At 64.3% G+C, this 26,238-nt stretch overlaps 1 protein-coding gene across 1 annotated transcript; it reads right to left on the bottom strand.

Annotated features, from left to right (window-relative positions):
- Positions 1-570: 570 nt before the first annotated feature.
- Positions 571-24,818, bottom strand: MUC5AC (mucin 5AC, oligomeric mucus/gel-forming; the record flags this gene model as incomplete). Its single annotated transcript, XM_081064290.1, has 51 exons — positions 571-817; positions 1,240-1,354; positions 1,448-1,505; positions 1,712-1,831; positions 2,181-2,279; positions 2,368-2,490; positions 2,892-2,929; positions 3,148-3,249; positions 3,622-3,793; positions 4,104-4,135; positions 4,245-4,424; positions 4,519-4,587; positions 4,881-5,062; positions 5,478-5,685; positions 6,013-6,196; positions 6,298-6,548; positions 6,855-7,029; positions 7,643-7,803; positions 8,083-9,744; positions 9,788-10,994; positions 11,099-11,454; positions 12,011-12,199; positions 12,294-12,337; positions 12,770-12,932; positions 13,158-13,286; positions 13,770-13,926; positions 14,186-14,425; positions 14,803-14,982; positions 15,130-15,243; positions 15,344-15,482; positions 15,646-15,797; positions 16,031-16,131; positions 16,507-16,559; positions 16,632-16,887; positions 17,093-17,219; positions 17,663-17,757; positions 18,050-18,214; positions 18,305-18,442; positions 18,525-18,594; positions 19,069-19,179; positions 19,391-19,529; positions 19,773-19,890; positions 20,135-20,260; positions 20,355-20,568; positions 20,680-20,792; positions 21,685-21,775; positions 22,066-22,180; positions 22,495-22,756; positions 23,006-23,065; positions 23,884-23,958; positions 24,746-24,818. The coding sequence occupies 51 exons, from the start codon at positions 24,816-24,818 to the stop codon at positions 571-573; spliced, it is 9,750 nt and encodes a 3,249-aa protein (XP_080920416.1).
- Between the last annotated feature and the right edge of the window lie 1,420 nt (positions 24,819-26,238).

Below are 26,238 nucleotides of genomic sequence, written 5' to 3'. Positions count from 1 at the left end.
TCCCCTAGAAGGGTGAGACCCTCTAGTGCCTGATGTGGTCAGAGGGCGCATAAACGTGTCCTGAATCCCTGGGCGGCCACGTGGGCCTCCCTCCCTCCCTCTGTCCCCAGAATGGATGGCTGCAGTCCCACCAACAGAGGAGCCCGTGAGGCAGACAGCCCGGGGTGCGAGCCCTCGTGGCCCAGGGCTGCCCCACCCCACTCCGGCGGTTCATGAACAGGCTTAAAAACCACACAGAGTCGGGAGTTGCAAAATGCTCCAAGTGTATTTATGGCACCGCTGGCCCTCTCCTGAGGCCCAGGGTGGAGGTAGGGTGAGGCTGTGCCTCCCGGCGGCCGGCCGAGCAGGCCACTGCACGTCCAGGTGACGGTCGTTGATAAGACCCCACCCAATGCTTAAGTCTGGGAGGCGTGCCCACCTGCCCGCGCTCCCAGGCTCGACACTGGAGAGGGAAGCGGTGGGTGACCATTCATCCTGGACTTGGGCCACCGGGACCAGGGCTCAGGGTCCTGGCCTGGGAAGCTGGGCTGCAGGGAATTCAGGCTGTCTGTCTGGGAGGAGGGCTGTCTCTCAGGCAAGTGGTGGGGTGCGGGCCCCCCTGGTCCAGTGGCCGCGCTCGGGGTCCTGGCCCTGCAGCCAGCCGCGGTCACCTTGGGGGTCGCACTGCAGGCCCACGCAGCCGCACTCCTCCACCTGGGTGTAGCTGAAGGCGCGGCGGGAGCCATCGGCGCAGCTCAGGGTCACATTGTGCCGCGAGGCCCGCAGCTCCTGGCAGCAGCTGCACCTGTGCTGAACTGCATTGGCTTCCAGGGAGTACCTGCGGGGAAGGCTGCTCAGCGCCAGGGCTCACGCCGCCCGAGCCCACCAAGGACCCCAGCAAAGACCCGCGGCCAGCCAGGGGCCACTGAGCAGCGGGCGGACGGCATCATCACGACCACAAGCTCTCAGAGGCGGCTCGGCTCACGCCGATTGGGTGGTGTAAATACCCCCGCGGCTGGGGAAGGGCACACATGGGCCCTCACCGGCCCCAGTAAGTCACCAAGGGCTCAGTGAGTCCGGGCTCTCAGTAGACAGAAGAGCATGATTGCAAACAGGACAAGGCCCTGGGTCTTGCCCACCTGAGGACCCCTGCTGCCCCCGCCTCAGCTACTTCGCCTCCCTGTCCCACCCCCACCCGCCCACACCAGGCAAGTGCACCCTGCACAACACCCGGGCCGGCCCGCCCTGGGGCTCACGTACATGGAGGTGGAGTCCCCACAGTTGCCCTGGCAGTAGGCAAGGCGCACGGGCCCCACGGAGCGGCAGCCCTGTAGCTGGATGACCTGCTGTTGGTAGTAGACAGCGCACGTGGAATCTGGGGGAGCGTGTGAGGCAGTGCAGAGGTCAGCGTCAGCCAGGGGCTCCCAGGGCCTCCCCCGCCCCCACGGGCACGGCCACGGCCACTCACGGTTCTGGGGACGGGGACAGAGGAGGCAGCAACCATCCTCGCTCAGCCGAGCCTGGTCCTGTGCCAAAAAAGGGGGGATGTCACTAGTGTGGGAGCAGCCACTACAAATGGGGAACCGAGGACGCCAGGCCAAGCGCACACAGGAGTGGACAGTGCCCCACACAGGAGGGTAGCACCCTGCCGGCATTTCGTGTGGGGCTGACCGCAGCTCCCTAACCCTGTCCACCCTGGGCACTGCTGGGCAGGTGGGCTCCTGGAACTCACCACAGGACAGCTGAGTGGGGGGCATGCCTGCTTCGTGGTCACCACCACAAGCCCGTCCTGGTGCTTCTCACACTCGTGTGTCACACAGGGGTTTCCAGGGTCTGACCAGGACTCACCGGGCTGCAAGGAGGTCCAGGCCAGCAGGGTGAGTGCCCCTCCCCAAGGCACCTCCCTCTAGCAGAGGACAGCACTGCCTGTGTCCCCAGCCTGCGGCAGTGTCCCCCAGGGCCTCTGCCAGGAGCAGGCCTTGTAATGACAGCTCCTCACAGGCCCTGGTGCACCGGGGTCCTGCCCGCTCAGTCCCTCGCCCCCGTCACTCTGCCTACAGGGCACCCCACTGGGAGGGGTGGGCCTGACCCTGAGCGTGGGCGTCCCTGGGGTTCCTGGGAGGCTGGCTTCGTCCTCAGCCCATGGGGAGCCTGTGGCCCAGCCCCCAGGACCTGCCCCAGGCCCTGCTGCGAGTACTCACATAGAAGAGGTGGGCAGCGCTGTCACTGGTGTTCATGACACAGGCCACCTGCATGCACAGCCCACAGCACTGTCCGCTCTGCGCCTGGTACTCGAAGCCCTGTGGGGGAGGGATGGGTGTGCAGCCTGAGCCTCGGCCGGCCGGCGCTGCCCGGAGGCTCGGGGCAGTGGGGGCGGCAGGCACTCACCATGGGGCAGTGAGTGTTGCAGGTCTGGGTCTCACAGCTGATCATGAACCTGCCCGACTGGGGACCGCCAAGCACCTCGCATCTGCACGTCTCACATGGGCTTGAGGAGACCACGGCCCCAGGCTGGGCAGAGTAGGGTGGCAGCGTCAGTGGGCTGGGGCCGTACCTGGTGCCCCTGCCTTGCCAACGTTCTCTCCAAGCCTGGCCGACCTGTCCCCCCCAGGGTGACCCCAGTGGCAGAGCCCCAAAGCTGTGCCTCCATGGAGGTCCCATGTTCTCAAGGGCCCAGCTGGCAGACACCAAGGCTGGGGCAGCCCTGATCGTGTTCAGAACAGAGGGCGGGTGGTCTGAGCCCGGTCCAGCCTCAGGCCTCAGCCACACTGGCAGCTACAGTGTCCACCTGAGGCACGGGGCCCTCACACAGCCGGGAGACACAGTCTAGGGCACAAGCTGGCAGGGTGGGTCATGCTGAGTCTCCTGGGCCTCGGGGCCCTGACCTGTCCCGACCTCTGGCTGGTCCTTACCTGGTACAAGGTGCCATTCACACTGCAGACGGTCCAGCCTGTTCAGGAGACAAGCAGGTCTGCACACCCACTCCTCCCGCCCCACCCGCCTCCCTCCATTCTCACTACTGCCAGCCTCTTGGGCACACAGGTGCCCACCCCCATCACTAGAGTGTCCCATCCACAGGGCCACAAGCCCTAGCCTTCCCCCTAGAGAGGCTGGCGAGGGGTCAGGAAGTAGCTGGCTGCCTCAAGGCCACTGGGCTGGCACACTTACTGCACTTTTGGCTGGGGCAGCAGGCCCCCTCTTTGTAGGTCAGGACCTGGTGGGAGCCCTCAGGACAGTCTGCAGGTGGCGGGCAGTAACTGGCGTTGCAGGCTGCGGAGGGCAGGAAGGAGGCACTCAGGGGCCTGTGTCGTCCCCGGGGGTCTCCTGGTGAGCTGACTGCCCAGGAGGTGGGTGGCAGGCTCTCCAGGGGGCACCGGTCACCCAAGGGGTGAGGCTTCTAGTCAGCCTGGGTGCAGGAAAGCTCCTGCCCTCCCAGCGCTCCTGCTGGAGTCCCTAGACGAGACTGCAGCAGGGGAAGGTGCTGGCCCGTTCTCCTTGGCTGTGGCCCCCCAGTGCCAGCAGCACATGCCCCTCACAGGCAAAGCAGGCTGGCCGTGAGCCAACGCAGAGCATGTGGGACCCTCAGCAGACGTGAGGACAGCAGCCGGAGCCCCGCCCCCGTCCCCCCAGCACGGGGCTCACCGCAGTGGTACTGGGGACAGCACTGGCCTGCCTGTGGGGCCACAGGCACAGGCACGAATCCGGGCTCGGGGCAGGCGGGGGGCAGCGGGCAGGGCTGACGCCGGCAGCTCAGGCTCCGCGTGCTGCCCTCACAGGTGCACACCTGGCAGTCCATGCTGACGGTGTGGCCGGGCTGCAAGGGACGCACTCGTGAGCCTCGTCCTGGACGTGGCCTCAGGCAGCAGGGGCGCGGAGGGAAAGGAACCCGAGGGAAAGGGCTTCCAAAGTGGGGTGCTGCCTGAGGCCCTGGGGGCCTGGGGCAGATGGGAGGCAGCTGTGACAGTGGCTGGCCTCTGCCTTCACGGTGTCTTAGCAGAGAAGGAGGACGTCCCAGTGGAGGACGGGCATGGCCAGCCTTGGGGCCAGCACTCACACAGTGCTCCAGGGCACCCGCTCTGCCAGGGAAGCCCTACCCCCTCCCGACCTGCCAGAGTCACACTCACCTCCACAGGCTCCCCGTGGGGCCCCATGCACCCTGGAGGGAGGGAGAACAAGGTCACGGTTGGGCAGCCACACCCCCGTCCTTCAGGGCAGGACCCGTGGACCCCGCAACTGAAAGCCCTGGGGTCCAGCTGAGAAGGCACCCGGGTAGAAGGAACAGCCCACCAGCCCCACGCCCAGCTGGCCATGGGACATACTGTGACAGCCTGTGGGCACGCAGATGTCCATGCTCGTGCTGAAAAGTGTCATGTCCTCTGGACAGAAGCAACCCTCTGTGACAGGGCCGGCATCCTCAAGGGCCCTGCGGGGAACAGACGGTTGGCCTGGTCCCTGTGCCCTCCAGGGTGAGGGAGGCCACCTGAGGGGCTCTGGGGTCTGGGAGGGAGGGCAGCACTTACACAAGGCTGGTGCTGTCACTGCCGTAGCAGGTGGGGGGGTTGGAGGGGCCGCAGGGCCGGTACACCTTGTCAGCCGGGCAGGTAAAGGCTGTGTGGAGGGAGAAGCCAACCTGAGGCCACGTGTGCCAGCCAGGAGCCACTCCAAGGCTGTGCTCCAGGCCCCAGGTAACTGCTGAGCACCAGACACCTGCTGGGGAGTCCTGCAGCCTGCAGGACACCCCTTAGGCCCCACCCCTGCATGCCCTGCATAGCCCAGCGCGTCAGAGCCCACCCCACCCTGCGCCCCGGCCCAGGGGCCCTTCTTTCTCTCCAGGAACCAAGCGCGTTCTGCCTTGGAGTCAGCCTTCTCCCCCAGGAAGCCCAGCCCCAGCGGGCACTCACGGCACGTGTGGTTGGTCTGGCTTCTCCAGTCAATGCACACGCCGTGGGATACACAGAGTGAGGCGTACAGCTCCAGGCTGGAGCACACCACGTCCGCGCTGGTGGTCATGTGGCACTGGTCAAAGACACAGCCTTGGTAGTACGGCCCCGGGGGGATCACGGCATGGCACGACTCGAAGACCCTGCAGCACAGGGACACACAGGTCATGGGGCTCAGGCCTTCCTGGAGAAGGGCCGGAAAGGTCGTTGGGCCCGCCTGAGCGCTGAGCACCCTGGGCTCCAGGCCACCTGACCACAGTGGCCGTTCCTCCTGCAAACTCTCCCCGGGGCTCCCCCATCCTCTGCCTGCAAATCCAGGGACATCTGCCCGGCCCCACATACGCCCGAGGCGCACATGCCCGTGAGCCACACCAAGCCCTGTGCCTGGCAGGACAGCAGCATTGGCTCTGCTTGGAGCTCACGATGGCCACTGGTGACCAACACAGGGGCCGGTCAGTCCCATGGGTGCTCTCCTGTCCGCTGGTCTCCTCCCTCGGGAGCCCCCTGCAGGCCCACTTCTTCCCAGCCTCCCCTCCCCAACTTCTCCCAGAATCTTACTCGCTCAGAATCAGCTGGCAGATTGGTGTGGGCGGGCATGGGACAGGCGGGGTCGTGGGCCCGACTGCAGTGGGTGTCAGGGGAGGCCCGTGGCAGGATGGCTGGTTGGGATTGGTCACCTTCCAGTGGCCGGACATGTCAGAGCAGGAGGTCACCACTGCTCCCCCAGGGAGGCGACACTCGTCCTTTTGGTCATTGGTGCAGGTGCCTGGGGCAGGGTGGCAAGAGTCAGACAGCTGGGGACAACACAGCCATGCCCACCCTGCCGTGGGTCCGTGTCCCTGTATTTGATGGGTCGGCTGAGGGACCTGGCCAGGCCCCCTGACCTCCCTGTGCTTCCCTTTCCCCCAAGAGCACGGACAGGTGTGGGTCTCAGGGCTGGGGCGCTGGCTCATTCTTGGTGCAGCCAGAAAGCTGAAGACCCTGGAGGCCCCGAGCCACGCAGAGCGCCCCCCGTGAGCTCGCCCAAGGCCAGCCCTCCTCACAGTGGACCCGCAGTGACAATGGCCGGGCGGCGGCCGGGGCTGGGGCTCACCGCACTGCCCCTCCGTGTTGTTGGCGAACTTGCTGAAGGGCACCTGCACCGAGAAGATGAGGCCGCTGAACATGACCTGGACGCCAATCTCGGGGATGGTCACGTACATCTTGATGCCGATTTGGGAGACGACGATGCCACGTTTCTGGAAGCCGGGGCTCACCACTTTGCTGTTGAAGATGATCTAGGCACGGGACACAGTGAGGGGCCGGAGGACGTGCCGTTAGCCCCGCCTGCACCCCCTCGCCCTGCCCTCTAGCAGCTGCCCGGCCGGCGTGTCCGTACCTCATTGGTCATCAGCCCTCGCACTGGCTTGCGGGTCAGCACAACACGGTCCTGCTGGTACTCGACGATGATGGACTGCGGGCAGGACAGCCCGTCCTCAGCGTCGCAGAAGTAGTTGTCGATGAGCACACGCAGGTGGCCGTACACGGGCACCACCTGTTGCACCAGCACATACGTGCAGTTGTCCAGGAACGTGTAGTAGGTGCCGTCAAAGGTGATGTAGTGGGGGTCGCCCCAGCCGCTGCACACGCCTGCGGTGCGAGCAAGGGCCTCAGCGGGGGGCCCAGATGACCCAGGACTCTGAGCAGACCCGTCACTGGGACCCGCGGGCCCAGCTCCCGCACAGAGCCAATGGGACCTCAGCGTGGGAACCAGAGCCCCGCCTCCTCCAGCTGCTCCCAGGGCTCTGGGGCTCGGGCAGCAGTGCCCTGAGCACCCCTGTTGGAGCCTGGTACCACCCATCCACTGCCGCACTTTGCAAAGTACTTCCTGGCATCTAACCCAATTCCCACCGCCTTTGCACAGCCTGGCCCGCCCAGCCTGGTGCCCCAGCTCACACTGGCACTGGTAATGCATGCAACAGCCATCCTCGTCTGCCACCTTCAGGGCGGGGTAGCCATTGGCGCAGGTTGGCTCCTGCAACTGCGGGCACGGGCGCGGCTGCAGGGTGATGACGTTGTTGCCCTCACAGGTGGCCTGAGAGCAGTTGGGCATGGCCCAGGTCTCTCCTTTCTGTGGAAGCAAAGACAGCTGCAGGCCCCGCCCCCATCCAGCCTGCCCACAGGCCACCCTTGGGTGCTCAGGACTCATAATGCTGCGGTCAGTCGTCAGTCTCCCAAGAGAGAGGCCAGCAGGGAAACTGCGGTGGGGATGGGGCCTTTGGGACCAACATTCATGCCAGGCCTCCCTACCCACCTAGTGCCAACTGTCTAGAAGGGTCTCTGGGGGTATGAAGGTGCCCTCCCCTCTCTGCTAATTTCCGTACTGTTCCCCACATGTGGTTCCCCAAACTCTGCTCCAGGGCCTCTGCCCTGACCCCACACACCCTCCCTGGCTGTCCAGCTGTGCCCACGGCACTGACCACCCACTCTGGCCCCCTACCACCCACAACCAGCAGAGTCAACTTCGGGCCCCACACTCCCGGCTACTGAGCAGGCACCCCCTTTGGCCATTTCCCAATGTGCAGCCTGCACAGGCCTAGGAGTCGCCCACATGAAGCCAAGGCCTAATTGGAAGGAAGCTGGGGTAGCCGCACTAGCCACTGAGCCTTCAAGAAGGGCAGGAATGGGGAGGTTACCATTCTCGGAGGGACGGCATTTGGGCATCCCTCCTGAGTGACGGGTACGGGGGCCGAAGGGGAGGACGCAGGCGGGGAGGTAGCTGTGGTGGGAGGCGGCGTGCTGCTGGGGCACGCCTGGTCGGTCTGCCTGACCACATGGCAGTCCAGGCTGCACACGGCGTAATAGCAGTGGCCAGCGAGGTCTGTCTGTTGGTATATGATGGATCCTGCGAGACAGAGGGACAAGAGCCGTTGGTGGAGCCATGCTGGGAAGGCCCACAGTGGAGAGCAGCCCTGCGCAGGCCTGTGGTCCACTCGGGCTGAAGTGGTAGGTGGCCTTCCTACCAGATGTCAGTGGAATAAATACTCAAAGATGGCTGTGGCACTCCTGTGATCACAGCTAGTCCTGTCACAGAGACAAGCACCCTGGCCTGCACACCATGGCTTTCTGTGGATGGGATATCAGTGATGGGCAGCACACACCCCACCAGGCAGATTTCACGTACCTGCCGGGTAGAGCTCGTCAGACACGCTGCAGTAGCATATGGGGGTGGACGGCGCTGTCCACGTCACGGTAGGAATCGTGGAGGCAGACTCTGTTGTGGGCCAGTACTTGTCAGCTGAGGTCATGTAGGGGGTCACGGAGGTCAGAGGGCAGCCTTCTCGGGGCTCGCAGCACAGCACACGGACCTCATAGTTGAGGCACATCTGGAACCTGCCCGTCTGGTCCCGGTTGTGGCACACCAGGCCCACGTCGGGGTTGCACTCCACCACCTGGCCCAGCCTCTCGATGCTGACGTCCGGGTGGTTCTCGGCTCGGCACTCCAGGTGAGTGATGTACTCAGGCCGGCGGCAGATTCTCTCTCCGCTTTTGATGATGTTGCTGTATGTTTCCAGGTCGCCTCCGTGGGGCCCGGGAGACGGGAAGTCCACGTCGAACCAGTTGGTCCACGTGCACTGTGGTTGGCAGGTGGTGGTCCTGGGTGTGGGGTGGGTTGTCTGAGCTGCAGAAACAGGGGCTGTGGTGGTTGTGGCTGCCGAGGTGGTGCTGGTCGTAGGAGCTGAGGTGGCACTGGTTTTCGGCACAGAGGTTGCACTGGTTTTCGGCACAGAGGTTGCCGTGCTTTTCTGTACAGAGGTTGTGCTGGTCTCTGGCACAGAGGTTGTCCTGGTTTTTGGCACAGAGGTTGTCCTGGATGTGCCCATGTGGAAGGTGGTCTCAGTAGGGCTGGTGATCCTCACACTTGGGGTGCTGGGTACAGTGACAGGTTGGAAGGGAGGGCAGCCTTCTCGGGGCTCGCAGCACAGCACACGGACCTCGTAGTTGAGGCACATCTGGAACCTGCCCGTCTGGTCCTGGTTGTGGCACACCAGGCCCACGTCGGGGTTGCACTCCACCACCTGGCCCAGCCTCTCGATGCTGACGTCCGGGTGGTTCTCGGCTCGGCACTCCAGGTGAGTGATGTACTCGGGCCGGCGGCAGATTCTCTCTCCGCTTCTGACGATGTTGCTGTATGTTTCCAGGTCGCCTCCGTGGGGCCCGGGAGACGGGAAGTCCACGTCGAACCAGTTGGTCCACGTGCACTGTGGTTGGCAGGTGGTGGTCCCGGGTGGGGTGACAACATGTGTGCTGGGCTTGATCCTGGTAAATGGGGACACATATGCTGAGCTGGCACTGCTGTGTTGTGTGGAGGTCCAGGGGACTGCAGTGGTCCTGGTGGCACTGGTTTGGGTTCTGGTTTCATGTGAGGTCAAGTGTGTGGCCCCAGATGTTGCGGGCAAGGTGGTCCTGCCTCTGCACACGTCCACCCACTCACAGCACTGGATCCGGATTTGGTAGTTGTAGCAGATGGGGGGCAGCTGGTTCCTGTTCAGGCATATGAGTCCCACCGTGTCACTGCAGACCACATCCTGCTCCAGCTCCGCCAGTGGCGTGTTGGGGAAGCGCTCTGCCCTGCACTCTACCTTGCTGGGCTTTTCACAGAATTTATATCCTTTGGATCTCAAATTCTGAAAAGTGTCGAAATCTCCGCTGTTTATGTCAGGCCCAGGATAGCTGCTCTCGATCCAGTCAGTCCAGGTGCATGACTTTTTTAAACAGGAGATCTCGCTGGGCTCAGGTGAGGGTGGCTCCAGGGTGGTAGTAGACACAGAGGTTATGGTTGAAGCTGTTGTTGAGACTGGCGTTGGGCTAGGGGTCGAGAGAGTTGCTTTCATGGTTGTAGAGGTACCGGGGGCAGGCACAGTGGTAGTTGGGGCAGGTGTAGTGTTGCCTGGGGTGGGTGTCGTGGTAACTGGGGCAGGCGTAGTGGTGCCTGGGGTGGTTGTCGTGGTAGCTGGGGCAGGCGTAGTGGTGCCTGGGGTGGTTGTCGTGGTAGCTGGGGCAGGCGTAGTGGTGCCTGGGGTGGGTGTCGTAGTCGCTGGGGCAGGCGTAGTGGTGCCTGGGGTGGGTGTCGTGGTAGCTGGGGCAGGCGTAGTGGTGCCTGGGGTGGTTGTCGTGGTAGCTGGGGCAGGCGTAGTGGTGCCTGGGGTGGTTGTCGTGGTAGCTGGGGCAGGCGTAGTGGTGCCTGGGGTGGGTGTCGTGGTAGCTGGGGCAGGCGTAGTGGTGCCTGGGGTGGGTGTCGTGGTAGCTGGGGCAGGTGTAGTGGTGCCTGGGGTGGTTGTCGTGGTAGCTGGGGCAGGCGTAGTGGTGCCTGGGGTGGTTGTCGTGGTAGCTGGGGCAGGCGTAGTGGTGCCTGGGATGGTTGTCGTGGTAGCTGGGGCAGGCGTAGTGGTGCCTGGGGTGGGTGTCGTAGTCGCTGGGGCAGGCGTAGTGGTGCCTGGGGTGGGTGTCGTGGTAGCTGGGGCAGGTGTAGTGGTGCCTGGGGTGGTTGTCGTGGTAGCTGGGGCAGGCGTAGTGGTGCCTGGGGTGGTTGTCGTGGTAGCTGGGGCAGGCGTAGTGGTGCCTGGGGTGGTTGTCGTGGTAGCTGGGGCAGGCGTAGTGGTGCCTGGGGTGGGTGTCGTAGTTGCTGGGGCAGGCGTAGTGGTGCCTGGGGTGGTTGTCGTGGTAGCTGGGGCAGGCGTAGTGGTGCCTGGGGTGGTTGTCGTGGTAGCTGGGGCAGGCGTAGTGGTGCCTGGGGTGGGTGTCGTGGTAGCTGGGGCAGGCGTAGTGGTGCTTGGGGTGGTTGTCGTGGTAGCTGGGGCAGGTGTAGTGGTTCCTGGGGTGGGTGTCATAGTCGCTGGGGCAGGCGTAGGGGTGCCTGGGGCAGGCGTAGTGACATGTGGGACTGGTGTTTTGTGACTTGTAGAGAGAGTGGTTGGGCCAGTTGTGGTGACAGGGCCTGGGGAGGCCGTGCTTCCTCTCAGCACAGATGTGGTCCCTGGTGTGGGCCCAGTTTCGGTTGTCCTGTACGTTGTTGGAGGGGTGGTCTGGGCTGGACTACTGGAAGTGGGGCAGGCACGGGGGGAGCAGCACAGGACCCTAATCTGGTAGTTGTCACACAGCCCCGAAACCTGGTCTCTGTTGTAACAGGTCAGCCCCACCGTGGGGCTGCACTCGACGCGTTGCCCTAGGGCTTGGAGTGGCACATCAGGGGTATCCTCGGCTCGGCACTCCACCGCCCTTGGTGCTTGGCAAACTTGGTACCCATGGGCACGGAGGTTGTCCAGCGTGTCAAAGTCACCACTGTCGATGCCCCGTCCTGGATGGCTTATGTCCAGCCATAGTGACCACTGGCATTCCTCCCCACAGCCCGGGTGGGGAGAGACGGAGGCGGTCGAAGGTGTCGGCCAGGACCCTGTGCCCGTGGCAGTGGAAGGGGCTCTGCTCAGAATGTCGGTGTGCGGTCGGCTCGTGGTTGGGCTGAGGTGCGTGCCAGGCGGACCCGTTGAGCTCATGACTGAGGGCAGAGAAGGCAGAGATGCCAAGCGTCAGGGACCAGTGCTGACTTGGGGTCTTCAAGGTGCCCACCCGCCATTGTCCCTGTCCATCAGCTGCCTGTGGGTGTCACCATGTCAGTCTGCCTGTGTGTTTCGGTCTATGATGGGAGCATGGGGAGAGCGGGCAACCAGTTCCCAGAAGTGCCCCATAGACAGCAGTTGAATTAATAGGCAAATTGATTCAATAGGCAAATCGGTGAAGGAAAGTGTGCCCCTGGGCATTTCCTGAGCAGAATGTGCACACATATCCCTGACAGCCAAAGTTCCGGGGACTCTTCACTCCTGGGGGTTCTCTGCTAAGGCTCTGGGTGCCCCCCGAAGGGTGTGAGGACTGGGGGTGTCTGGTGCAGTGAGTCGGGTCCGGCCTGGGCACCTTTGCTCGCAGCCCCTGCCCTGTGCTGGGAGTCTCAGCCCTGAAAGCAGGACTGGGAACCTCAGTGCTTCCAGGACGCTCCACGAGACTGACCCTCCCGGGCTGAGGGGCAGCCTTCACGGTCCCCAGCGTGTCTGCCTTACCAACTGGCGGTGTAGAGAAGGAGAAGGTGGTGTGGGGGACAGAGGTGGTAGGACTGCAGGTGTGGACCCTCCTCTCGATGGTGCCATTGGCCCCACAGTGGGCGGAGATGCAGGCCCCTGTTCCGTCCGTCGTGTGGTAAATGATGTCCCCTGGACGGAAACGCTGCCCATTGTAAGTGCAGACACAGGCTGTGGAGAACAGAGCGGCCGGACATGTCATGGGAGTGGGGTGTGGGTGGGGATCCCCAGACCCAAAACCCAAGGAAGGCCATCTGCTGCTCACCCTCGGTGTCATAGGTGCACTGCACGCCACTCTCGGTGCAAACGCTGGTGACAGAAGGAAGAAGGTAAGTCTGGGAGTGTAGGGCATGCAAGTGTGCCAGGGGAGGGCAGGCAAGAGTACCCCCACAGGGGTGCCCTGGGGAAACTGAGATCACACCCTCTCAGGGAGCCCCTGCCAATCAATGACCAGTGAGACCCCCTGACGTTCTGATGGCCACTTCCTCTCCAGGGCATTTGTCCTGGGATCCTTGTGTAGAAACAAGCTCAACCTCCCCCCACCCTGGCCCCATCCTGCTACCCCCTTCCCTTTACCCCCAGCACTCCCATCCTGCAACAGGGAGGCTCTGGTCGGACCCCTCAGGAAACTCAGGCCACGGGGACCCCTCTGGGCCCTGGCGGGGAGAGGCCCCGAGGGTGGTGGGCCAGGCAAATCCCCCACGAGCTGCATCCAGGCTCCTCGCAGGTGAAGTTACTCACCAGGAGTGGCAGTTCTCATCTGAGGGCACCACCGCCCCTGGCAGGTAGGTCTTGCCCCGGACTTGGCAGGGCGGTGGCAGGGTCGGGAGTGGGCACGTGGCCACACACTGCATCTGGTCCTCATCGAAGATGGGGGCCTCTGGCGGGCACTTGGGGTAGCAGCCTGCGTGCCAAAGAGGCCTGAGTCCCAGCCAGACAGACTGCCCAGCCCCCTGACACCCACGGCCTTGGCACCCTCCCCACCCCTGGGTCTCGCCCACAATGCCACGGGGAGCACAAGGTTGTGCCCACAAAGGCGCCTGAAGAGTCAGGAAGAGTCTAGCCTGGCCGAGGGTCCCGGGATCCCCAGGACAGCCCCCCCCCCCAGGCCAGCAGGACAGTGGCCCACCTTCCAGGCCTCGCGTGTCGTGCAGGCACCGGCCGCGGGGGTTCCGGCAGGTCCTTAGGCAGGGAGCCCCGCAGGGCTGGTAGTGCCACTCGCACTGGCCCTCGGGGTTGTAGTAGTCGCAGAACAGGGCTGCAGGGGCAGGGACAGGCTCAGCGGGCCAGTTCTCAGCCTGGAGCTAGCCTCCCAGCAGCCCCAGGGAGCAGAGGCTTTGGAGGGACAGCCCAAGACCCGGTGGCCCAGCAGGCTCCCCTGCAGCCCCATCTTTGACCAAGTCCTGTGGGCTGTTCTGATGCCTTTCCTTCCTCTGTGCCTCCTGGATGTGGCCTCCAAGGGCACGAGCCTAGAATTGTCATGGGCAGGATGGGCAGTGGAAAGGGTGGCCAGCTTGGGGCCCTCATGGCTTCTCAGCAGTGCCACCTGTCGGGGGTGGGGAACGTAGCCAGCACGGCTCTCCAGCTACCACTATCTGGGCTGGGCTGGGGAGGGGGAATGATCTCTGCTGACCCCTCAGTTCCAGAAGGTTCTATCATGCCTGCCATCTCTCCATCAGCAACATGTCCTCCCATTTCATTTTTCTTTCAAACCCTCCCATGGGTGAGCAAGGGCACTCACGGCAGACGTCTGGGGTGCGCCAGGACACACACACGCCCACCTCGTGGCAGGCCTGGGCATAGGCGGCCACGGCGGTGCAGAAACACTCGCAGTCACCCCCCGAGTCACAGGCACATGCGTCAGTCACGCAGGCTTCGTAGTACTTGGCTGGCTCCACCTGTGGGGGAGAGGCCTCAGATTCTGGGGACTCCACCCCCTCAGGCTCTTGGGGGAGTCAGGTCTGCGTTGTGGTGCTGGCCTGGGCCTGTTTCCCCTGGAGCTCAGGGACAGCTAATACATGGCCCCATGTGGTTGGCCAGACCGATCCTAATGTGCATAGGCTGGTCCTAAAGGGTGACCCCACCCCCAGCAAAGTGACGCTGGTTCGCCGACTTCCATCCCTTTCTCCCAGGCACCCAGAGGAACATCCCACATACATGGGCGTGACAGGCGGTGAAGGTGGCGCTGGTGATGACACTGCACTGCTTCTGGGCCCAGGACTTGCGGGATGGGTTGGCGGTGCAGGGGTCCCTGGGGGCCAGGGCGTCCGGGCAGGACGGGGAGAACTTCCAGCTGTTGCCAAACTCCAGCACGTCCCCCACCACAGACCGGCTCCGCGTAGTGAAGTCATTGACGGCGTTGTCATCAAAGTTCCCGCACAGCCCGCAGACCCTCCCCTGCAGACACAGCGAGTGGTGGGGGCTCAGGGAAAGTGCAGGAAGGGCCAGAGCTCCCTTCCCTGACCCCTACTCTCTGACCCCATCCATCTCCCAAGAGGAGGAGGAGGAAGCCTGAGTCTGAGGCCACCCGTGCACAGCCCCACTCCACGCAGAGGCCCGTGTGGCATGCTGAAGACTCCCACAGCAAAGGGTCTCCTGCTGCTCACCTCCCAGGAAGCGAGCCTGGGCCCAATCCTTCCTCTGTCTCTCCGCCTCTGTCTCTCCGCCTCTGTCTCTCTGTCTCTGTCTCTCTCTGTCCCTCTGTCTTTCTCCCCCACCCCACTCCCCCGACCCCCTTGGTCAGGAGCAAGGCAGGCCGCCGGTGCGGGTCCCACCTTGAACTCGGGGCCGAGTCTCAGGAAGATGCTGGTCTTCTTGTCCCACAGCAGCGTCAGGCCGGCGTTGGTGTTCACCACCAGGTAGATGCCCACCTGGCGGATGGAGTAGGGCACCTCCTGCCCTGCACCCTTCTCGATCACTTCCACTTTCCCATCACTCAGCTTCAGCTCATAGCTCTGCACAGGGAGAGGTCATTCAGCCTGGTGAGGACTGCAGGTCACCGCTGAGAGGCTCTACCGGGCCTCTGGTACCCGTCATGGCTCAGCCACGGGAATGCAGCCTCCCAAGGGGGTTCCCCAGCCCCCTCCTGGTCCCCCACTCACCCCCAGGAAGATCTTGATGGCCTTGGAGCAGGTGGTCCCCGTGGTGCCACAGGGGACGTTCTCAGTGACGACACGGAAGGTGTCCTGGGCACTGCCGTTCCCAGCACAGTGATCCTGTGGGGACAAGGAGACCCCGTTCACCTTCCCGAAAGGAGGCTGGGATGGGGCAGCGATGCAGGCCGGCGGGAGGGCTGGGGGGCCGAGGGCCGCGCACCTGCACCAGTGTGTACTCGCACTCCCCATTGAAGCTGTAGCGCTGCCCGTCGAAGGTGAAGTAGTGGCCGTCCCCATACACAGCGCAGGTGGCCAGGCAGGGCTCATCCGTACACTGCCACATCCTGCTCTCACAGGTGCTAGGAGGGGCGGTGCTGGTCAGGGCAGGGCAGGGACAGGGTACCCCTCCTAGAGGCCATGGTGGCCTTTCAGGTGCCTGACTGGGGGTGGTCTCCAGGCTCAAGGGCCTCGATGGCTGGAGCGGCAGCCTCCCCCCAGGATGGGGCCCCGAGCCCCTCGTACCAGGTGTTGCAGCCCACACGGATGGTCTGGCCGGCCTGGTAGCTGGCCCCGTTGTGCACACAGGGACAATCAGCCGAAGCAATGCAGCCACCTTCGCCATCGGCCACCAGCCCATCGGGACACACGCAGCCGGGCACACACTGGGGGCTGTACTGTGGGCGGGCAGACATGACTCAGTGGATAGGGACGGTCAGAGCCCCCTCATGAGGGTGGAGGGTCCCCTGGGGCAGATAGCAGGGCCTGTGCCTAGCCAGGTGGGCTCTGTGGGGGCCACAGGGGACCAGCCTGGGTGGACATCTCCAGAGGTGCCCATGGTGGGCGAGCAGGTGTGGGGCACTGGGGGTCACCAGGGGTCTCAGGGGTTGTGGGGCCATGGGGCACTCACACAGTGCATGTCCAGGGTGTGGCAGCTCTTCTGGCAGCCAGCTCCGGAGTCCCCAGGCGTGGCATTGCGGCAGTCGGAGTAAACCATGGGGGGCGCGCAGACTGGGGATGGAGAGGCCGTTCAGGGGACCCCACCACAACCCACCAGGTCTGCTCTGAGGGACATGACTGCTGCATACTCAACCCATGTTCCCTTCCGACCGAGTCCATGGCTGCCCTGGGACAGGGTGAGTGTGTACGCATGTGCATGCATGTGTGCATGTGGGCATGTGTGTGATGTGTGGCACATGTGTATGTGTGCACATGTCCGCATGTGTGTGTGTTAAGCACATGCGTGTGCATGGATGCCCACACCCCCATGCCTCTCTGTTGAGCCCAGAGGGCTGATCGACACCCAGCAGCCACATTGATTTGCCGGCCTTTAGTCCTGAAGCTTTGGGAGGATAACCGGGGGTGCCCTTGCTTCTCCCAACTCACCTGGGGCGGGGGCATGGCCTCCGATGCAGGTCAGTGTGCCCTGCGTGCAGGTGCTGTGAAGGAATGGTGGTCAGAAAGTCTGCCCCACCTGCCCCACCCCCTGCCCACCCTGCAGCGGCTCTTACCAGACAGCCCCACGCTCATGCAGCGACTCCCCGTTGGGGATCACGGTGTCCCCGTGGTAGCAGGGACAGTCGATGGCTGGCACACACTTGCCCATGTCGTCCAGGAAGGTGCCCTGAGGGCAGGTGCAGCCATCCACGGGCACGAAGCTGATGCCACAGGTGACGTCCTGGTTGCTCCGGGACCGGCAGGTGGGTTGGCAGGAGCTGATGTGGTATTGGTAGGTCATTGACTTGGGACAGGTGTCCATGGGCTTTGCTGTGGGACGCCAGGAAGGGGACAGCACTCAGGACACACTGGGCGTCCCTAGATCCCTGGCTCCATGTCCTGCCAGGCCCGCCCTCCTCAGCAGAATCTCGGGGCCATGCTGGCCTGGGTGCACCCTGGTTTCTGAGCCGGTGCAGGGAAGGGCCCGTGGAGCATGTACTCCAGCTACTGGGGACACCCGGCCCTGCACACTCACTGCAGACGCCGTCCCTCCAGCCGCTGAGCAGCACGCCCTTGGCCGCACAGGCCCGCACGTAGGAGGACAGGGCCGCACACAGACAGTCCTCGCTCTTCTCACAGTTGCACGTGTCGAATAGGCAGTTCTGGGGACGGGGCAGCCGGTTACCGTCAGGGACCCCAGCCCACACATGGCGAGAGTCCCCACACGGCTGGTCTCCTGCCTCCTGTGGGACCCCCACCTCCCAGCCCTCGCCAGGGGCTCCACTCCCTCAGCAGAGCGTGTGCAAACACTCGGGCCACGCTCCCTGGCTGGGCTGGGAGCTGGGGGACCTCAGCCCTTGTCTCTGTGACCTTAAGGGCCCAGCCCTGCCCGCTCAGCCTGACTCCACAGCATCCTGGTGTCTCATTTGGGCCCTGCGGCCCACAGGGCTATGACGTCTCTGCTTTGGCCCCCAGGCCTATTACAAGGCTGGAGTCAGGAGACCGGCCCCAGACTCCTCTGCCATGACCCTCGGGGCCACCCAGGCCTCCCGGACCCCCGAGGGCTGCCGTGGACCAGAGGAGAGAGGCAGGGGGGCGCCATTACCGAGTAGTAGGTGCCAGGGCTCACGGCGGCGTGGCACTGGGTGAAGGGGCCTTGCGGGTCCATCAGCCGTGAGCACCAGTGCTGAGCGAACTTCTCTGAGGATGGGAGGAGGGGTCAGCGGGGCAGACAGTGGGCATCAGAGGGAAGCTACGCCCCTCCTGTTCCCCCGGTTACTGACACACACCCCTGCCTGGGCCAGCAGCACACAAAGGGCCCTCCTGTAGTATCCTGTTCCTTTTCTTCCAGAACTCACCACGGCTGGCCGGAAGGATAACGTGTTGGCAATTTGCCTGATTACCACCTGACGTCCTCCCCCAGTGTTGGAGTGGGCAGCTGGAGCCCCTCCTGGACCTCCGTAGCCTGGGGGGCAGGCGGGTGGACACCTACCGTTCTCCACGCTGAGGGAGCAGGGGTCCTCGAAGCTGTTCTTGACGTTGGGGCAGGCGGCCTGGGTCTTCCAGGTGTTGGCGAAGGCCGCGGCGGTGCCCTCCACCACGCCGCTGAGGGTCCGGAAGTCGTCGGCCTGGTTCTGGTTGAAGTTCCCACAGAGACCTGGGCAGGCGGGGGAGGGCGCATGAGGCCCGAGAACCCCCGCTGGCCGCCGAGGGGGCTCGGGCATCCAGGGTAGACAGTGCCTCTTACCACACATCAGGCCCCGGAACTCAGGTGCCAGCCTCACGAACACCTGCATGATGGGTGCCAGCTGGACGTCCACCTGCAGACCCAGGTGGGTCTGGGCGATGATGAAGAAGGTCGAGGGTCTGAAGAGTGTGACGTTGGCTGTGGACACAGGGGACGAGGGTCTCAGTAGGATTTTGGGGTGGGGCCCTCACAATGGGGGGTGCCGGGCCGGCGCCCTCACCTGCCGAGACGGGAAGCTGGGTGTACATCTGGTTCACAAACACCTCCCCGCTGGCCTTGACCACGATGACCTGGGAGCGGGGGGGGGGCGCATGTGTGTCACAGGCTGGGGGCCAGGGCTCCGTCAGTGCCCCCAGAGGCCCCCGGGGTATGTAAGTGCCTGCAAGAACTTGCCAGCTGGGCGCGGGCTCCCACGGGGGCGGCTGACGACCTACCGCTCCCGGGACCCTGTGGTCATCCCATTTTCTGCAGGGACTGAGTGCTGTGCATTTTAGTAATCATGCAAAAACCTAAGCGATTTATAACAGAGAGGCCTCCCCCTTCTTGGGCCGGTTGGGGCAGGTGCAGAGGCCCTGGTGCCCCCTGAGCTGTCCCTTTGGGGACAATCACACGGAGACCCACAGAAGAAGACACAGCCAGTGGGGTGGGTGGAGCCTCGGGCCAAGCCCCGCCCTCGCTGCCCACGTCCGCTTCAAGGCTTGGGCAGTGGTCACTTGCTGTGGGGGACATACCCCCTCTCCCAGGCCCCCGGGGTCAGCACTCACCGTCTGGCCGCCACCCAGACTTAGCGTCAGACTCCTGAGGCAGGTCTCGCTGTCCGTCAGGCCACACCTGCGCAGCTCGGCCAGCACGGTGAAGGCACTGCTGTCACAGGGCTGCAGACACAGGTCCTTAAGCTCCGACCGACACCTCCCATGCCCCCTGCCCCCATGCCCACCCCAGAAACCCCATGGCAACTGGGGCCACTTCCTGGAGGACTAGGCATCGGGGACCCCGGGGTGACCCCATCTACATGCAGCCCGGGGGGGAGTGGGGACTGGATGTGGTCCCGACAGCTGCTCTGTCCGGTGAGGACCCCGGCCGCACCTTGGCCAGCACGTAGCTGCAGTCCCCATGCACTGTGTACGGCTTCTCGTCGAACGTGGAGAAGTGGGCGCCTCCCAGCACCGAGCAGGTGCCCGGGCATGGAACCTCCTGGCAGCCCCACTGGCCTCCGGAGCAGGTGCTGAGAGCAGGGAGACACCATGTGCATACACGCACCCAGCCCCCGGCCTCCATGTCGGCACACGGACAGGTCTGCCAGACCTGCCTGCACCAGCACACAGACTGGGGCCCGTCGGCGTCTGGAGAGTGCTGACCTATGCCCCGGCCCCCAGTGGGAGGGGATGACCAGTGCCTGGGCCACAGCACCCGGAGGGGCTATCCCAGGGCACATCTGGGGCGCAGGAGGGCAGGCTTGGGGTCCTACCAGTTGGTGCAGTCTGTGGAGTAGACGGCCCCTGGAGCATAGGTGACCCCGTTGTACACACAGGGGCACTGGGACACAGGGACGCAGCCCGTCTGGTTGATGTCATCAAACACCATCCCTGAAGAAGTATGCAGGCTGTGTGGCAGGTGCTGGGCTGTGTTCACTGCATGTGTGGAGGGGACGGCCCTCTGCCCCTGGTGGCCCTGCCCTCAGGAGTTTCTCAGACCCAGGGAATCAGGGACGCCATGAGCCAGGTCAGAGGGGCCTCCCTTCCAAGAGTTCGGTGTGGCAGTGCCAGCCCCCTGGGGACTCAGAAGCATTCCTGTGATTCTTGTGGGGCTGGGGGGGGGGCGCTGTCTCACCCTCGGGGCAGAAGCAGCCGGCCACACAGTGGTCCTCGCAGAGCTGGGAGTGCTCCAGGTTGGAGCAGGTGTCGGCACAGGGTGAGCCGCACTCGCGGTATTGCATGTTGGAGGGACACGTCTGGGCTGCAAGGAGGTGGTGGGGCCCACGTCACATCCTGCCCTTGCCTCTGGGCCCAGACAGGACAGTGTGACGGGGAGGGGCGGTGGGGGCACTCACGGCACAGGTCAGGGCCCCGCCAGTCCAGGGGCAGCCCCCCGGCGTGGGCACACTGGCGGGAGTACTCGGCCAGGGTGTGGCAGATGCAGCTGGTGAGGTCACTGTGCTCGCAGAGGCAGAGGTCTTGCTGGCAGGCGTCCACATAGCTGCTGGCGTCCACCAGGGGGTTACAGCCCAGGAACAGCTTCCCGCTGAGGAGCTCCTCGCAGATGCCCTGAGGCAAAGCCAGGAGCCCATGCTGAGTCCCGGCTCTGGAGGGCTCTGGGGTCACAGCCCCCCACCTGCGCCCACCCCACCCCCACTGGCTGTTCACGCTGGGACTTACAGAGCCGGTGGAGCAGTTCAGCGGGGGTGCAGGGAGCACGGGGTCCTGACACTGCTCCGTGGGGCCATCCATCTTCTGCAGGTTCCCAAACTCGATGGGGGTCAGCTTGACGTCTGCAGGAGGCACGACACTGAGCTGTGTGTGCGCTCCTGGTGCCTCATCACCACCCCCAGTGCCTGAGGTGTCCCAGCTATGCCCACCTCCCCCATCCACACTGCCGGGCTAAGCAGCGGCTACGCGGGGTATGCAGGGGTCTGGAGATGAAGTGAGGACCCACTGGGCATGGGGCGGCAGGGTGGCAGACTGAGGCCCATAACTGGGGCTGGCATGTGGCCCCGAAGCCTGGAGAGTGACCCTGAGCTCCTGCTGGCCCTCGGAGCCCAGCCGAGACTGCACTGGGCTGCCCTGGCCATGGTCACGGGTGTTTCAGCTCGGTCCCCCATGATTGGCAGCCCCTTCTGGGGCGGCTTCTTGTGGGGCTTCATGGGCCTGGCAGAAGGGACGTGGGGATCGAGCAGGTCACACAAAAGGCCACTGTGGCAAAGACTTGAGGGCTCAGGGCAGTGACAGGGTCTGATTGGAGGCGGGTGTATAGTTTCAGGTGAGGATGTGTGGTCAGGGGTGCCCACTGCCCAGAGCAAGCTCACTGGGAGCAAGAGGGCCCCGCGCTGCACTGCCAGGATGGTCCAGTGTGCCGGGATTGTGCAGGTGTGCACATGTGTGCACATGGGATCATGGGGGTGTGTACACCAGAACCCTGTGGGTATGCACGTGTGCACGTGTGCACATAGGATCTGTGGGTGTGCATGTGTGCACATGTGTGCATGAGGGATCGTGTGGGTATGTGCAAATGTATCTGTGCATGTGCGTGTGCGTGTGGTCGCATGGCATGTGGCTGCATGGGCACGCGAGTTGGAGACATCTGACTGGGAGCCTGGAGGACAGTCTTGCAGGCAGTGCTGCGGAAGGAGCTGGAGCCAACGGGGCACGTGGCCTGGGGCTCACCGTGCGAGAGGAACTCGTTGAAGACGGGGACACCGTTGAAGTCTCCGCAGAGCCCACAGGTCTGGTTGGCGTATTTGGTATCCAGCTCGAGCTGGAATGAAAGGAGACGTCAGATGCCTGACCCCCCAGGGATGCCCGGGATGGACATCCCCAAGGAGGGGCTGGGGGGCTCCTCAGAGGAGGCCTGGGCCGTGGGTCCTCCCCGCGCACTCCACGAAGCCGAGAGCCCAAGCAGGCCATAGCCTGGAGGAGCCCATGGGCCCCCATCGTCACCTGCCGTGTGGGCGGTGTCTGACCCTCCCACCTGCGTTGCCCAGAGCACTTTCTTCCCTCTGTAGGGACACTGTCAAGCTGCAGGTGCCCCCGCCCCCCAAGACTCACCAGGAAGCTGTCGTCTTGGTTCCACATGAAGACCAGGCCCAGCCTGGCCATGACCTTCAAGTAGCTGCTGCTTTTCTCAACAAGGACCCCAGACCAGCTGAAGGGCAGCTGAATTCTGTGGACAGAGGGCCCAGCTGAGGCACCAGGGACATGCGAGGACATGCGAGGAGGTCTGGAACTCGGGCAGGAAGGGTCCCTGTGTTCACTGTGCCACAGATGGTGCCAGCCGGCGTGACAAGGACAGGGGGCCCTGGAGCTCTAGGAAGGGGACACTTCCGAGGGAAGCAAGAGCACCCTGGGCCCAGGGGGGCAAGTGGTCGAGCACAGCATCAGGGGAGATCCCGGCCTGGCTCCGCTGTCGGGGAGGTCCCCACGTTTTTCCCATGGCTGCCCAGAAATGCCCTCAGAGGTCCAGGGGCCCAGACTCACGGGTGCCCATTGACCAGGACAGAGTCCTTGGTCAGCTCAATGACCACGCCACTGAGCTTCATGGTGACTCGGCTCAGCACGGTGGCATTGGACCCCAGGCCACGGCGGAGCTGGACGTTGAAGTCCTCGTAGGTGGCCCCACAGTGCGCAGAGAAGACGTAGTTGCAGCGTCCCGGGAAGCGGAAGACGTCCCCGTCGAAGGTCTTGTAGTGGAAGTTGCCCCACGTGCTGCACACCCGCCCATTGTGTGCGGGGTTCAGGGCTGTGGGGAGAGCAGCCTCCTTGCTGAAGGCACCCCCACCTGGTGCCCCCACACACCTGAGTCTGGGACGTGCTGCTGCCCGAGGGTGGGCCTCTGGGGTGGTCCTGCCTGGACCCAGGACGTCCTGGGAATGTAGCCCTTTCCCAACACTTCATCAATGTCCCCCAGAAAGGTGGCCACCCCAGGCCTGAGGGAGGAGGACCTGGCCAGTGCTGGCACCCCAGCCCAGCCCTGTGGGGTCACACTCACCTCGCACCACGGGCGTGGTCCTCAGAGGCGGGAGGATGGTCACTCCGAGGACAGGGTGGCCTGTAGGAGCAGGGCCATGTTGACGCACAGCCCCCCGCCACTACTGCCCGTATGTACAGCATCGTGGGGTGGGCAGCGTCTGCACCCAGCAAGGCTGCGGGCCCCCCAGCCAGCTGGACTGCCGCCCGGCTTCCCTGCCTGCCACACACACTCAGGGCAGAGGCGGTTTCCCTCTACCCTGCACTTCCTCTCGGTGATGGCCCCGAGGCACCCAGGGCTCTCAGCTCTCACAGCCCATGTGGCCCAGGCGGCTGTTGCACGTGTGGACTCCTTGCACTCGGAATCTTAAAAGTACCCAAATTGTCACCAGTGCTGAACACAGTCCCTCAGGCGCTGAAACCAGGGCAAGCAAGCTCCCTGAGAGCCGGTTTGGGGAAGCGCAAGCTGAGGTTGGCAAGGTTTACCCCGAAGCCTCCCAGACACGCAGCCAGGGCGCCCCTCGCCCACCCGCCTTTCCCAGAGCTGCGAGGACTGCACCCGGGCAGCCTGGGCACAGAAATACCCAGAGAGGCCGCCGCCAGCCCTGCTTCCAGGCCCAGAGGACACATGTGCGGCTGGCATATCAGGAGTTAAATAGGGAGAAAAGAAGATGTCACTGTGAGCTCAGCTGGCCCCCCAGCCATCGCCCCCTCTCTGAAGCACAATGGGGAGATAGCAAGCAGCCTACTGGGGGTCTTCCACGTGAGCAGCTGAGGCCGCGTTTGCAGGGGTGTCTCCTGCCCCAGTGGGGCCAGCTGGGAGGGACCCAAGGCCAGTGGGCCCTCAGAGTCTGCCAGCTGGGGTGGGCGGGGCAGCTCTGACAAGTGGGGGACACTCACCGTCGGGCCCCTGGGGGTTGAGCGGGAGGTCCGGGTGCTCATAGGCTGACTCCACAGAGCCATCCTGGGCTCCGCCTGCAGGAAGAGGAGAGGGTGCTGGCCTGAGTGGGTGCAGGGGAGACCCGGCGTGCATGGAGGGGGGAGGGTCTGCACTGGGCGGGGAGCTGGGAGGGTCTCCTAGGCCCACGGCTGAGCCTCGACCCTCCTTGAGCACCCCCATAACTTGGCCCATGAGCATTTGGGGGTCCCTGGGCCCTGACTGGGTGTCTCCAGGGACCATTCACTCATTCGTTTACACTGAGTGTCCACCACAGGCCAGGCACTGCTGTGCTTGCTCAGACATGGGGGCAAACAGGCAGCAACTGCCCTGGGCAGCGGCCTACTGAAAGGTCACTTGATAAAACACAGGGGTCCTGACAGCATGTCAGGAGGCCACCAAGGCTCTGCGGGAAAACTCGGAGCAGGTTGGGGGACCTGGGGGCCAAGAGGGGATGGGGTGCTGCAGCCACTGGGCAAGTGGGGCTCAGTGCAGGGGGGCCGGGGCCGTGGTCTGAGGGATGGTGGTATTGGCCCCGGCAGACCCTGTGAGGCTTATTTCTGGGGTCCTCAGAGGCCCCTGCCACCACTGGGAACACCATCCTAACCCCACAAGCTGGAAACTGCAGGACGGCTGGCATGAGGGTCGGAGGCTGAGCTGCTGGAGATGCTCACGGACGCACTCAGCTTGTCCGGAGCCCAGGACTGCCTCTGGGCTGCCCACTGCGCGCAGGGGACCAGGGCCAACCCAGGACATGGGGGAATGGCAGGGGCATCGCGTCGTGGCCAGGGCCAGCCTGGGAAAGCCAGCCAGAGTGAGTCTCACCTGTGTGCTGGGCGCAGGCCAGGGCTAGAGCCAGGGCCCAGAGCGGGGCCAGCGTCCTCCAGCCGACACCCATCGTGTGGAGGGAGGGGGCAGCCTCTGAGGACGGACCTGAGTCGGCAGGAGCCTTTTGTAGCCCCAGAGCTGGCTCCAGCCCCAGTGGCTTTACGTGGGTGGGCGGGGCAGGGCCTGTGGTTCCCCTCACCCAAGTAAACAGTGGGCACTCGCTTAGCGCTGGCTGGCGGCCGGAGACAGGCAGAGATGGGCGTGTGTGCCAGGTGGGGCCTGGTTTCCTGAGGGCTTTCTGGCCTCAGGGGTCCTCCTACTGGGCCCCACACCCCAAACTTTTCTAGGCACACTTCTGTGCAGCCAGACCCAAGTTCTTGGTACTTAGAAAGGCCACCAGTGTCTTCCCTGCTGATGGCACTGCCAGGGCCGGGCTCACCCCCTCTGGAGAGGGGCTCAGGGGTGGCGTCTCCCAGTGACACTATCTTTCCCCGCCGTGCAGCCCCCAGCCCAGTGTTGCCTGGGATCCTGGCTATGCTTCCGGCTCCTGGCCCCACGCAGGCCGTAGGCAGCGACAAGCTCAATTCCCAAGTGGGCCTGACCTTGAGGGAGGGGTGGGAGTGTCTGTGTCCCCCGGGCTGGGGTGATGCCAACTGGCCCCAGTCTAGAAGCTATCTTGGCCCTGGTGGGCTCCAGCACAGAAGCCACCAGAGTGGAATGGACACCTGGCCCAGACCACAGGGTGTGAACGAAGGGCCCTGGGTGCCTGCACGGAGGCTGCACTCAGCCTCTCCTTCCCTGGCAGCCACACCGCCCACCCACCCACCCACATCCCCACCGCAGCTGGGCCTGACCAGGAGGCCCCACCTGGGAGGGGTGGCAGCAAAGGGAGTAGGAGCTGCTGGCCTGGGCCCCCCTCCTGCTGAGGAGGGGTCTGAGATCTGAGGGACCTCAAAGCTGTTCTGAGAATGTGCTCCCTACTCTCTTAGGGCCTCTCCCAAGCTCCTCTAGTCACTGGGTTTTCTGTCTCTGAGCCATCCCTTCCCCATGCCCTGACCTGGCCCTGGAACCTGGAAGAGAGAGAGCACCTCACATAGTGTGGGGGGATGTGGGGGAATGTCGGGCGATGAGTGAGTGGAGTGAGTGAGTGAATGAGTAGGCGAATGAATGAGTGATCATGCAGGAAAAGAAGTGCATACGGTGAGTGAGTGGGCCCCCCGACAGACTGCTGCTTCAGACATCCTGACCCTCACCGGCAGAGCTGGGGCCCCCCGCCCAGCCTTAGAGCTGGGCACCAGGTCAGCTGGTGATGAGCAGGGCAGAGAACGGTCCCCAGAGGTAGGCAGGGTGGACTGTCTTGGTTGTCCAGCAGATGGTGGGAAACGGTGGCCTTGAAGTGGGGGCCAGGACCCAGGCCAAGGGGCGTGTGAGTGACACGGGCCTGCTCCCTCATGGGTTGGCTGCAGTCCAGTGAGGGCTGGGGTCCGCCC

Source organism: Rhinolophus hipposideros (assembly GCF_964194185.1).
Source record: "Rhinolophus hipposideros genome assembly, chromosome: 10".
NCBI classification, from domain to species: domain Eukaryota; kingdom Metazoa; phylum Chordata; class Mammalia; order Chiroptera; family Rhinolophidae; genus Rhinolophus; species Rhinolophus hipposideros.
The sequence above is the reverse complement of the archived record's forward strand: the minus strand, read 5'-3'. Positions and strand labels throughout refer to the sequence as shown.